The sequence below is a fragment of the Drosophila obscura genome, unplaced genomic scaffold (assembly GCF_018151105.1).
Source record: "Drosophila obscura isolate BZ-5 IFL unplaced genomic scaffold, ASM1815110v1 contig_87, whole genome shotgun sequence".
NCBI lineage: Eukaryota > Metazoa > Arthropoda > Insecta > Diptera > Drosophilidae > Drosophila > Drosophila obscura.
Window position 1 is genome coordinate 2,911,919 of NW_024542880.1, and position 14,072 is coordinate 2,925,990.

The following is a 14,072-nucleotide window of genomic DNA, read 5'->3' on the forward strand; positions in this document are numbered from 1 at the left end:
CGGTGCTGGCCCTTGAGCTTGGTACAGGTATAACAGTGGATGCTGCTTCGGCTAACTTGTATATCCAATCGCTGAATGATTTGATAACTGGGATGCCGTCACTGCGTGGGTGCATGGCCCAGTTTAATTTTTGTTGAGTGGGCAACTTATCGACGAGTTCGCGATGCAGTAAGGGGTTGTCCAGGTGTGAGTTTAATTTTCAGGCCTCCATAGTTGCACACGCGTTGCGTACTGCCATTGCAAAATCTATAAGAGATTCCAATTTGTCTTTGTGTACGTTGATTTTTCTAATTTAATCAATCAAACGGTCAAGGATTTGTTCCGGTCGCCCAAAGAAGGTTTTTAGGGTATCGATCACTTCTGGGACTAATGCTGGCAGCAGAAGCTTATCACGCACCAACTCATAAGCTTTGCCCTTAAGACACTTCTGGAGCCGAAGCATGTTTTCTGCATTTGAAAAGCCGGCCACTGCGCAGCTGTTCTTGTACATGCTGATGAAAATCGGCCAGTCCTCCGCCTTGCCGTTAAGGGTGGGTAGATCTGGTGGTAGCACTTGTCTTGCGGCTAACTGGGAGGCACTTGGTCCAATTGGTGGGAATGAAATAGCCTGTGTTCTCTGCTCCTGTGCAAGCACCATGTATTTCTTCTCTATGTACCTGTTTTCAACTTCGCGTGTCTCTTCCAGCATTGCCAACATCAAGGAATTCGAGCTAGTATGTGTGTGTGTTTGCTCGGTCAGCTTGTGCAGATTTATTTCTGGAGGTGGCTTTGATATATTGCAATTGACTTGGTCGACTTGCAAGATGTTCCAGGGATTGAAGTTTTCCGGAGCTTGCGGCCGTCTGCCACCTTTGCTGGTTGAAGCTTGATCACTTGCTGGGGCCTTGCATGCTGGGCATGTCCATTCCAATTGCGCAATGGTGCTGTTCACACCAACACAGTCAAAGTGGTGCCAAATCTTGCATTTGTCGCATTGCACCCAGTTTTGGATGCCTTCTGAAATACGGTTCTTTCTGCAAACGCCACAGACCGTATCATCTCGTTCTAGGCATGTTTATATACGCATATGTAATTGACTTGTGCACTATAACTTGGTTTTACTGTGTGTTCCCACGCATTCGTTGGCTTCGGCCCAGCAAGGTTCTTACAAATACAAGGCTTTTACACTTATGTGGTGTATGTAGGCTATTGTGTATGCGAGCCCGTGTATTTCGCAATTTGTTGAAATCCAAGCATGGTTCACGATTATGTTTGTTGTTTGTGCGTAATTAAATGTTTTTTAAAGAATGTGGGCTGGCAATGAATATTTCGAAGCAATAAAGGGTAAACAAATTTATATAGCATTCCAATTTATTATGTGAGTTTAATAATAATAATAAGAGAGAGCTTTAAAAAATTTTGTGTTCTTGCTTCGCTGGTTTAACCTCAATTCTCTGTTTTAGAGTTGCCGAATGGTGGTGCTTATGAATGGTAGTGTTGCCGTATGCGCCTACGTGGCTGTTATGGTTTAAATTTAAATTTCGTCGGCAACAAACACACAGCACAAAAATGTGAATATGTATACATTTTTATAAAAAAATAATAAATAAAAGAAATTTAATATTTTAAAACAGAATTTACCCATGCCTTTTTCATCAAAAAATCAAAATTTGTTACTTAAATACATCACTTATTAGGGCCTTACTTTTTAAGGGAAATTCATCGCTTATTAAGGCCTTACTTTTCAAGGGAAATTCATCGCTTATTAAGGCCTTACTTTTTAAGGGAAATTCATCGCTTATTAAGGCCTGACTTTGGCTAATTCTCGCTTACTATGTCATCGATTATGCTCCTAGGACATCCCTGTGTTAAAGTAAACAGCCCATCGTATGGCAGGTCATCGCTTATGTCATCGAGCTGCATGACGTTGCCATCGATGTGTGGTTGCTTACACATCGCTTATCCGTACTGCAGGGCAGCAACTGCGTATGTGTGTGGGTACTTGTGCGAAGCGGACGATTTTCGAGACGAAAACCTTTTTATGAGTTGAGAAACGAATTTATTTAGTCGTTGAATACGTCTCACGCCCTAATGACAATTATTCCAATGTGAAGTCATGTATTAAATATATTACATATGTATGTATTTTTATACCCGTACTCAACAAAGAGTTAAGGGGTATATGTATTAGATTTTTGGTAAAAGTGCTGCACACGCAGAGAAGGAAACGTTTCCGACCCCATAAAGTATATATATTCTTGATCAGCATCAATAGCCGGTCTATAGCTATGTCCGTCTGTCCGTCGTCCGTCTGTCCGTCTCGATGAGCGCCTGGATCTCAGAGACTATAAGAGCTAGAGAAACCAAATTTGGTTTCCAGACTCTGTATTTCCCCCCCCCCGCGACGCCCCCCCCTCAACTCCATTCCCTTTTCCTTCCACCGTACCGTTACCTAAATAAAATTTAAGTTTGTTGAATAAAATCAGTATCAGAAACAGTACCATCACTGCCTGTTCACTCATTCTCTACAACTGCAATCAACAGAGGCTGTCGCCGTGTCTTCAGACCCTCATTTGCTCGACGTAGGAAACCCTCTCCGCAGTCCAACTGGTTCAAGTTCTAGTTGCGACGACAAATTTGTAGACGGTTTATGTACCGTATGCATACCAAAACACACACACAAACACACATTAACAATGGGCTTGACTTGTCCACAGCTGAATGGTGTTTAAGGGCGCTGATTTCCATAGAATACGCCTTTGACTGCGACTGTTTAAATAGCCACGACTTTGCTGCATGTATGATTTCAGGACTTAGGAATTTTGGCAGTGATTTTCTGGCGCATTTTGCTTTCAGCCTTTGGATGTATAGGATGAAGGTAGCTACGGCTCTATATAGACGTCTCCAGTCCGAAAAGTAATCCACTGCAAAATCAAAATGCTTTAGTTTCGTTATTATGAAAACATGCTTACGTAATTCGGATTGGTCGTTATTTTGATCTAAAACGATATCTTGTTGTGGCCATTTATCTTCCGATTGTCTAAGGAATTGTGGGCCTTGGATCCACCTGGATGCATCGGGAGTTTTGAAGAATTTTGTAGCTGAGTCTGCAACATTTTCCTTCGTAGGAATCCAGCGCCACTGTTTACGGCTGGTGTTATCTATGATCTCACCAACTCTATGCATAACAAAGGATTGAAATTTTCGAGGGTCCATAGTTAACCATTGAAGAACGGTTTTAGAGTCGGACCAGGATGTGCTTGAATTGATTCTAAGTCCTCGAGTGTTCATGGTTCTTTTTGCTAGTCCCACTCCCATTACGGCTGCCAAAAGCTCCATGCGTGGTATTGAGACGGGTTTCAATGGTGCGACTTTAGATTTGGCTGCAACTAATACCGTGTCGATGTCCTCTCCTCTCTTTATGCGAAGGTAGGTGACTGCGGCATAGGCGTCATCACTTGCGTCTACGAATGTATGCAAGTCGATCTGGTCTGCATTTGGCAGCAGGTATGAATAGTAGCGAGGGGAATTCCAGCTTTCCAGCTTGGAGAAGTACGCTTTTCCATTGTGTCCAAAAAATAAGGAGTGTATTTGGAATTTCCGCGTCCCATGTTATACCAGCTCGCCAGAGTTTTTGGAGTAGCATCTTCAGACCAATAGTGTAGCATGATAGCAAGCCCAGTGGGTCGAATATGGACATCAATACTTGTAAGGCTTCGCGTTTTGTTGGAGCTGTTTCACCATTCAAAACGTCTCTTTTCAATCTTGCAAATCTAAAAATATACATAAAAACGTCTCTGGAGGGTTCCCAGTACATACCAAGCACCTTTTCAGGCCCCCCTAATTCTTTTGGGTGTTGGTTATCCAATTGTCGTTCTCCAAAGTATTGAAGTACAGGGGTCGAGTTGGAGCTCCAGTTTCTTATGGTGAATCCTCCCTTGGCATGGATGTCTCGGATTGCGGATGCAACTGCAATTGCTTCATCGCCGTCTTCGTAGCTGTCAATGAGATCGTCTACGTAGTGCGCTTTTGTAATGGACACGTATGATGGTGGATTTAGATTTTTGAATTCCTGTGCGTTTTTGTCGCGAACATAGTGAGCAATGCAAGGTTCGCAGCTAATTCCAAATGTCATTGAGCGCATGACGAATATTTTTGGAGTCTGATTATCCTTGTGGAACCATACAAATCGTTGCGCATGCATGTCGCTATCTTGAATGTTAATCTGATGAAACATTTCGGCAATGTCTGCACACACGGCTATTCTGCCGACTTTGAATGCCATTAGAACATCGGTTAATGGAATAAGATAGTCAGGTCCGTTTAAAATAAAATCATTAAGTGATTTTCCATGGCTCTTGGCTGCTGCATCCCAGACTAGCCTTATTTTACCTGGTTTATTCGGATTTAAAGCAATAAAGATCGGTAAATACCATACGCGATCCATCTGCTTAGCTGCGTCTATGGGCTCAAGTTCAAAGGCGTACCCTTTTGATATCAGATTATTAATTTGGACCTGTATTTTTTCGAACAGGTCTGGGTCTTTTCTGATTTTAGCTCGTAGATATTCAAGGCGCTTCATAGCATTTCGTCGTCCTTCACGAATTTTACGGGGTACTGCCAAAGTCCATTTATTGGCACCAATTAGCAGCATTGGTTGTGCGTTGGAGTACGATTTTATTGGCAATCCTTGGAGGTGGGAATATTCGTTGCACAGTTTGATGACACAATCTCGTTTAGAGAAACATTTGCGGCGGTGGTTCTTAAGACATCTATAGCACGCCTTGGTGTCGTTGATAATGTGCTGCCTCTCCTCGACGGTCAACATCTGAAATTTCTCGCACTGGGCGGCGTGGTGCTTGGCGGACTTGCACATTATACATATGATAAACGAAGTAGCTTGTTGTTGCTGATCTTCTTCTGGCTGAGAGTTTTCGTTGTTGTCCAATCCATGGCGAACCTGTGCGTGAGTGTTGACGGTGCTGGCCCTTGAGCTTGGTACAGGTATAACAGTGGATGCTGCTTCGGCTAACTTGTATATCCAATCGCTGAATGATTTGATAACTGGGATGCCGTCACTGCGTGGGTGCATGGCCCAGTTTAATTTTTGTTGAGTGGGCAACTTATCGACGAGTTCGCGATGCAGTAAGGGGTTGTCCAGGTGTGAGTTTAATTTTCAGGCCTCCATAGTTGCACACGCGTTGCGTACTGCCATTGCAAAATCTATAAGAGATTCCAATTTGTCTTTGTGTACGTTGATTTTTCTAATTTAATCAATCAAACGGTCAAGGATTTGTTCCGGTCGCCCAAAGAAGGTTTTTAGGGTATCGATCACTTCTGGGACTAATGCTGGCAGCAGAAGCTTATCACGCACCAACTCATAAGCTTTGCCCTTAAGACACTTCTGGAGCCGAAGCATGTTTTCTGCATTTGAAAAGCCGGCCACTGCGCAGCTGTTCTTGTACATGCTGATGAAAATCGGCCAGTCCTCCGCCTTGCCGTTAAGGGTGGGTAGATCTGGTGGTAGCACTTGTCTTGCGGCTAACTGGGAGGCACTTGGTCCAATTGGTGGGAATGAAATAGCCTGTGTTCTCTGCTCCTGTGCAAGCACCATGTATTTCTTCTCTATGTACCTGTTTTCAACTTCGCGTGTCTCTTCCAGCATTGCCAACATCAAGGAATTCGAGCTAGTATGTGTGTGTGTTTGCTCGGTCAGCTTGTGCAGATTTATTTCTGGAGGTGGCTTTGATATATTGCAATTGACTTGGTCGACTTGCAAGATGTTCCAGGGATTGAAGTTTTCCGGAGCTTGCGGCCGTCTGCCACCTTTGCTGGTTGAAGCTTGATCACTTGCTGGGGCCTTGCATGCTGGGCATGTCCATTCCAATTGCGCAATGGTGCTGTTCACACAAACACAGTCAAAGTGGTGCCAAATCTTGCATTTGTCGCATTGCACCCAGTTTTGGATGCCTTCTGAAATACGGTTCTTTCTGCAAACGCCACAGACCGTATCATCTCGTTCTATAGGCATGTTTATATACGCATATGTAATTGACTTGTGCACTATAACTTGGTTTTACTGTGTGTTCCCACGTTCCTTGTATTCGGCGCGATCTACTACAGCAAGGTTCTTACAAATACAAGGCTTTTACACTTATGTGTGTGTATGTAGGCTATTGTGTATGCGAGCGTCTTGTGTATTTCGCAATTTGTTGAAATCCAAGCATGGTTCACGATTATGTTTGTTGTTTGTGCGTAATTAAATGTTTTTTAAAGAAATGTTGAGGCACTGGCGTTGAATATTTCGAAGCAATAAAGGGTAAACAAATTTATATAGCATTCCAATTTATTATGTGAGTTTAATAATAATAATAAGAGAGAGCTTTAAAAAATTTTGTGTTCTTGCTTCGCTGGTTTAACCTCAATTCTCTGTTTTAGAGTTGCCGAATGGTGGTGCTTATGAATGGTAGTGTTGCCGTATGCGCCTACGTGGCTGTTATGGTTTAAATTTAAATTTCGTCGGCAACAAACACACAGCACAAAAATGTGAATATGTATACATTTTTATAAAAAAATAATAAATAAAAGAAATTTAATATTTTAAAACAGAATTTACCCATGCCTTTTTCATCAAAAAATCAAAATTTGTTACTTAAATACATCACTTATTAGGGCCTTACTTTTTAAGGGAAATTCATCGCTTATTAAGGCCTGACTTTCGGCTAATTCTCGCTTACTATGTCATCGATTATGCTCCTAGGACATCCCTGTGTTAAAGTAAACAGCCCATCGTATGGCAGGTCATCGCTTATGTCATCGAGCTGCATGACGTTGCCATCGATGTGTGGTTGCTTACACATCGCTTATCCGTACTGCAGGGCAGCAACTGCGTATGTGTGTGGGTACTTGTGCGAAGCGGACGATTTTCGAGACGAAAACCTTTTTATGAGTTGAGAAACGAATTTATTTAGTCGTTGAATACGTCTCACGCCCTAATGACAATTATTCCAATGTGAAGTCATGTATTAAATATATTACATATGTATGTATTTTTATACCCGTACTCAACAAAGAGTTAAGGGGTATATGTATTAGATTTTTGGTAAAAGTGCTGCACACGCAGAGAAGGAAACGTTTCCGACCCCATAAAGTATATATATTCTTGATCAGCATCAATAGCCGAGTCTATATAGCTATGTCCGTCTGTCCGTCCGTCCGTCTGTCCGTCTCGATGAGCGCCTGGATCTCAGAGACTATAAGAGCTAGAGAAACCAAATTTGGTTTCCAGACTCTGTATTTCAAAATTTCGCCCCCCCCCCCCCCCACGCAGTATCGTAGAGAATGACCATATCTACCAGATTGCCGAATCTGAATCAGATCGGAAAATAATTATAGCCAGAATAAAGAAATTTAATTTTCAGTTGCTTCCCCCGCCTGCGCCAGCCAGAGACAGACTCATTCTCTTTCTCGCTCGCACACTCTGCCGCGTTCAGTGTAAGAGCAACCCCTAGCGGAGGAGATGTAGAATATAAATGGTACATGTACAATCTACATGTTAGGTGTAGAATATACATTGTGTATGTATATGTAAATAACAGATGTCGCAAACAAATTTTTTCAATTTTTAAATTCAAAGAAATCATAAGCTCAAAATGTTTATACTGACTGAGTACGGGTATAAGTAGAATCGCGTGCCCAGAAGCGACTCACACGTTCCTTCTCGTTTAATATTGGGGTGGTAAGCGTCTTGCAAAATTAACTTACACTTATAAAGTGAAGGATATATTTCGACAGCGCTGTAAAAAACCTATGCATGTGCACACATACAGTCGTCGCGACTACTCGGCTCGGCTGTCGCAGCGGCAAAGAACCAACTTCGTGTGTCTTCGTATGCTGTATGCAGCTCTAGAGCTGGCTCTAAAAAATTTCAAGAGAGCCTGGAGCCAGCTCTAAAGCCAGCCTGCAAAACTCGTGTGCAAGCTGTATCGACGTTCAGTTGATGTTTTGTTGATGTAATTTTCTCCGAACCGAGCGTATGACGAATGTGGTCTCCATTGTGCTTTGGCTTGTTACGGTTACACTAGTCAACACGATTTTTCCTCAAGGAACAAAACGAACTTTTTCTTAAAGATTTGGGGCTTAGAAATGGTTTGATGATATTTTTTTTTTTTTCTATGGCAGAACTTTTTTTTGAAGAATGTTTGAAAACTGGTATTTTTTTTTAAGCTTTTTTCAGAGGTAGCGCTTGTTTTTTTCACATACCTTTTCGAAGGTTGGTCGATCAGGTTCCAAATGTACAACCCTTTTTTGTTTGCTTTGTTCCCAATTGGCAGTTGGGCCCGCCGCCTTCAAAAAGGTATTTTTTGTTAATTTTTTCCATTTTTTAGGTTTGGTTAACGAATTTTAGCTCCAAAGTCTCTCCATAGATTTTAATGAGCGATACCTTAAACGACGCCAAATTAACGCACCTATACACATATACATACAAGCAAATAAATGGATTTTTGCAACACACTCTACAATGAGACTTCAAGCAGTTTGCAACGGGTCTCCATCAACCATACAACTAGAAGGAACTGGCTTGCTCTCACTGTCACCTGGATGCACTGCTCGCAATACAGAAATAAGCATCAGTACCTTCAGCACAACAATCAGTGAAGTCAAATCAACCTACACTCGATTTGGGGACATACGCTTACCAACGACACCCCCTTCGCCAGCAACTGCACAATTGGAGAACCAGACATCAGACTATCTTCAAGAATTGGAAGATTTACGCCTGCAATTAGTGGCAATCAATCAACAAAGGCTGCCAACACCATCTCAACACAGTGCAGCATCATCAAATCGCTACTTATGCTGCCCTAGCAATAACAATGCTATTGATTATTGCGTTCATTCTCCGGAAGAAGTATCAATCATGGAACCCAAGGCTGTCAACAATCAACCAAGCAGAGCCACGCGGATCATCACCCCCGATCCCCATTCCACGCCGCTTTTCAGTCGATTGGGGCGATGGTTGAACACCAGTTCAACGGCCGGGAGAATGTTCAGTCGCATATTTATGCAGTAATTAATATTACATAATATACACTTATTGAATAAGTCAGGTCGACCCATGTAACGGGAGACATAATAACAAACGACAAAGCATTGTAGCTGAGTCAACAATAACCGGTTCTGCAGCAATTTCTGCCAACCATGCGAATGGGTCAGAGGGCAAAAACACTGGTGCAATTGCTGACTATCACAATTGCCCAATAACACAAAATCATATTAAATCCAAATTAATTCAATATTAATTCCAATTCCCTTTTACCATATTCTTACTAGACTCAGCACTTTCTGTACCTTTTGTTACCTATAAATAGAAATTAAGTTTGTTGAATAAAATCAGTATCAGAAACAGTACCATCACTGCCTGTTCACTCATTCTCTACAACTGCAATCAACAGAGGCTGTCGCCGTGTCTTCAGACCCTCATTTGCTCGACGTAGGAAACCCTCTCCGCAGTCCAACTGGTTCAAGTTCTAGTTGCGACGACAAATTTGTAGACGGTTTATGTACCGTATGCATACCAAAACACACACACAAACACACATTAACAATGGGCTTGACTTGTCCACAGCTGAATGGTGTTTAAGGGCGCTGATTTCCATAGAATACGCCTTAGACTGCGACTGTTTAAATAGCCACGACTTTGCTGCATGTATGATTTCAGGACTTAGGAATTTTGGCAGTGATTTTCTGGCGCATTTTGCTTTCAGCCTTTGGATGTATAGGATGAAGGTAGCTACGGCTCTATATAGACGTCTCCAGTCCGAAAAGTAATCCACTGCAAAATCAAAATGCTTTAGTTTCGTTATTATGAAAACATGCTTACGTAATTCGGATTGGTCGTTATTTTGATCTAAAACGATATCTTGTTGTGGCCATTTATATTTATTTATTTATTTATTTATTTCAATTAACAATTATCTGCTAATTATGGAATAGGAATAAAAAGGAAAAAAAAAAACAAACTAATTATATATGTACAAGACAGAAAGGAAAGATACAATTTACACATTTTCTAAACTAAGGTAATGATAAATGTTAAATATAATTTTTTCAAGGGATAATTCGGGGGATATTAAATGGTACAAGTAATTATAATTATTGCATAAAACCCGGAGAGTAATTAGATCTACATATGGATAATCGGATGGGGCGGAAGGTACGGGTTGGTCTGGAGGGAACCGAAAAATCGATTCGTCCCAAAAGCGTTTGGGAGTTCACAATCCCGAGAATGAGCTTATGCATGAATACCACGCCATTGCAAATTCTGCGATGGTGTAAAGAGGGTAGATTCAGTAGTTTTAGCCTGGATAGGTATGGTGGAAGGAGTCTGTCAGAGTCCCAGTTTAGATGTCTAAGGGCGAATATTAAAAATTGTTTTTGAACGGATTCAATAATAATTTGTTGCTCCTTGTATTGTGGACTCCACACACAAGAACAATACTCCAATATCGGGCGAACCAACGAGACGTACAGTGCTTTAGTTATATACGGATCGTCAAACTCTTTTGACCAACGCTTAATAAACGCTAGAACTCCCTTAGCTTTGTTAACAGTTGAAGCAATATGGCTATTAAAACATAGCTTGTGATCGAAAAGGACTCCTAAGTCATTTGATGTGGAGATTCGATCCAGGACATGGTGTCCTAGAGAATAGGAGACCAAATGTGGTGCACGGCGGTGAAAAGTCATAAGTTTGCACTTAGAATGGTTCAAGAAAAGTAGGTTATTTGAACACCAAATGCTTAATTCATCAAGGTCAAGTTGTAGGCGAGTATGCAAGTACCAGTCGGAGAAGGAAAAACAAATTTTAACGTCATCAGCATACATTAAAGTAACTGAGTGCAAAATAACTTGGGGCAGGTCGTTCACAAACAAATTGAAAAGAAGCGGACCTAAATGACTTCCTTGAGGAACTCCAGAGGTTACTTTGACAACATTCGACAAGACATTGTTAAACAACACACGCTGTGTGCGATTCGACAGGTACGATGATATCCAATTTACAAGATTTGTGGGAAAACCTAATAAAGAGAGTTTATGGATCAGTAAAGTATGATAAACAGAATCAAAAGCTTTACTGAAATCTGTAAAAATGACGTCAGTCTGCAAGCCACTTTGAAATCCTCGGTTGATTAGAGACGAGAATTCTAAAAGGTTAGTAGATGTTGATCGATGTCTAAAAAAACCATGTTGCGTCGGGGATATAATGCTAGAACATGCGTGTTGCAAGTGACGAGTAACAAGGTGCTCGAGCAACTTCGGAATGGCAGACAGTTTAGCAATACCACGATAATTTTCGATATTAGATCTGGACCCTTTCTTGTGAAGAGGAATAAGGTAGGATTCATTCCAGATCATGGGGAGGCGAGAATGCTCCAGGGATAAATTAAATAAGAAGGTCAAAGGATGAGTTAGGGCTTGAGCGCAGTATTTTAAAATACAGCTCGGAACTTTATCTGGACCCGCAGAGAAACAGATGTCAATTGATGACAACCCTTCGAAGACTGTACGGAAATTTTTGCCACATTGGGAAAGATATACGTTATAACATTTCTTATTGACCGTAAGAAATTGAGAGCGAACCGAAGAATAGAGCAAAGACAGACAAAGAACCAGTTATCTGGTACCTTTTGTAGAGCCGAGATTTTTTATTTTTTAGGTAAGACAGATACTTGGAAAACCACGGAGGCTTAGAGGATACAAATACGGTGACTTCAGGACGTAGGTATCGAGGGCAGAGTATAATGTTTCGTAAAACAGATTGACAGTAGGCTCTATATGAGATGAGGACTGAAGAAAGGACCAATCAACTTGCGAGAGATGTAGACAAAGATCGATAAAATTAGTTTTGCGAAAACATTTTATACGACTTTTTGGAGGTAAAATGGTGTTAGTAATAGAGACCTCGAAAAATATAGATAAAGTAGGATGATGCGGATCTTCAGGAAAAGATATCGGATTGCCTCTTAAAAATGTTGTACGAGAGGCATCGCTGACAAAGATGAGATCTAACAGTCTATCTATTATTTCTGACAGAGTTAATTTGGGCAAGCGAGACGTCAGTTACCCCCTCGACGAAATCATGTTGACTTCCAGGTAGCAACATGTTTGAATCATCCTGTTGCCAAGATAGAGATGGGATGTTGAAGTCACCCATAACTAGTATCTGATCAGCACAGCCTAAAGCAGAAACTACAGATTGAATTGCAGAAAGGTGGTTCAAATAAACAACGGCATCAGATCTGGGTGGGATATAAGAACAGGTCAAAAAGATATATGCTGTTCCAATACGGATTTTGACTGCAACGAATTCGATACCATGGATGTTATTGAATGGAAACAGCTCGGATGCAAATGCCGTTTTCACTGCAATAAGAACCCCACCAGCGAATGATGGACGATCCATTCTATAAGTGGTGAACTTGTGGACGAGAATTTCATGATCGGAGACAGAGGAGTTAAGCCAGGTTTCAGTTATGGCGATAGCGTCGAATTCAAAAGAGGCACTGTCCGTATGTATTTTAGACAATTTACCTAAAAGACTGCGTACGTTCTGATATTGGATGGAGAAATGGTTCCTTAGTTTTTTGAAATCTTAGGGAGAGTAACTCGAGGATTCTGGGTAGAGTCTCTAGGCAGAAATTCATGCATAATAGTGTGCTCAGGCCATGCAGCCGGTTCCAAAGCTTTGGATACAAGAGAATCAGGAAGAAGAATTTTGAAAGATGAGATATTACGCTTATGTGTAAAATTAAATTTAGTTATAATAAAGTTATCCGGCGGCGATTGAAGATAAGAGCTTAGATGTAGTTTGACATCATCCGGTGTGGCTTCGGGAATAAAGACGAGATACAAAGATTGCTTTGCGGGGACCACCGCGCTGAGTGGAACACCGGAAAAGCGAGCTGGTGGAGCTACTCCTAAAAGTCTCCGGGCGGGAGCTGAGGAGCTAGAAGAGGCTGCCGATCCATCACCATTCAATGTAACAGAGACCGGCAAATCATTTGCAACTGGAAGCTGGTTACTGTTAGGAATTCCATCACTGGCAACTGAGTCCAAAGTTAAATTGACAGGGGTATGGATTTTTGAGGCAACTAATATGTTGTTAGGCGTGAGAAAGGCTGGATCCTCCGATGGCGGATGGACATCCATCGGTGAAGGTTGGCCACTAGGAGTAGAAAATGAGTCCATCGGTGGTAGGTGAGAGGCAGGCGTTCCACTAGGTAAGACCAGCAGTAGGTTGTTGTTCGGTATTTTCCTTCTTGGTGACTCGCTCAAGAGTTTGAGGCCCAGAAATTGCGATTCCAACGTAAGGAACTTCTCGTTGAGAGCATTGAATTGCTTCCGAACATCTTGGAAACCATTCCTCGTTTGTCTCATAAAGGTGCGCATTTCCGCCTCAATCTCCCTGCAGGCCAAACATGACCAAGTGAGACCCATGCGTTTCGATATTAAGTCATTAAGACGTCCAAAGTGACCACCTCCAGCACATTTTATATGAGCGTAATTTTCACAAAGCCAGCAGCTGAGGTAGGAATCACCATTAATGGTGCCACCAAATTCGCATTTCTTTGCACTGCAGATAAGAGCCATGTTCAACAGCTGTTGGGTCACTGTGCACAGCGAGAAAAAAGACGCACTGAGAGGACAAGCTAGATGAGAGACCAGGCAGCAGCAGCAGCAGCAGAAAGAGCACGATGATCAGCAGTTATGTATGTACGTATGTATGTACATATATACAGGGCAGACGGCGCAGCGAAGTGACGAAAGCTAACGACGAACTCCAATAAAGCAAAGCAGAGGCGCCGAGATATTAGACCATAAACGAAGAATGCAGGCGTCGTATGGTGAGAGTGAGAGAGAGCCAGAGTGCAGCTCGCGTGAAATCCAGAGAGTAAGTAGGCAGTGCAACGGATTATGCGCGAGAACGGTGAGTGCCAAAGAGCAATGAGTTGATGAGTCAAAGCAAAGCAAAGCAACCGATCGAATAGCAATAACAATTGTCTAAACAAAAACAATGCAATGCAACGATC

The 14,072-nt window shown here is 41.9% G+C and overlaps 1 protein-coding gene across 1 annotated transcript; it reads right to left on the reverse strand.

The window, feature by feature from the left end:
* Window positions 1-12,618: 12,618 nt before the first annotated feature.
* LOC121405260 lies at window positions 12,619-13,632 on the reverse strand. The gene has a single exon (XM_041595879.1). It carries the CDS (start codon window positions 13,630-13,632, stop codon window positions 12,619-12,621), a length of 1,014 nt encoding a protein of 337 aa, XP_041451813.1.
* Window positions 13,633-14,072: the final 440 nt, after the last annotated feature.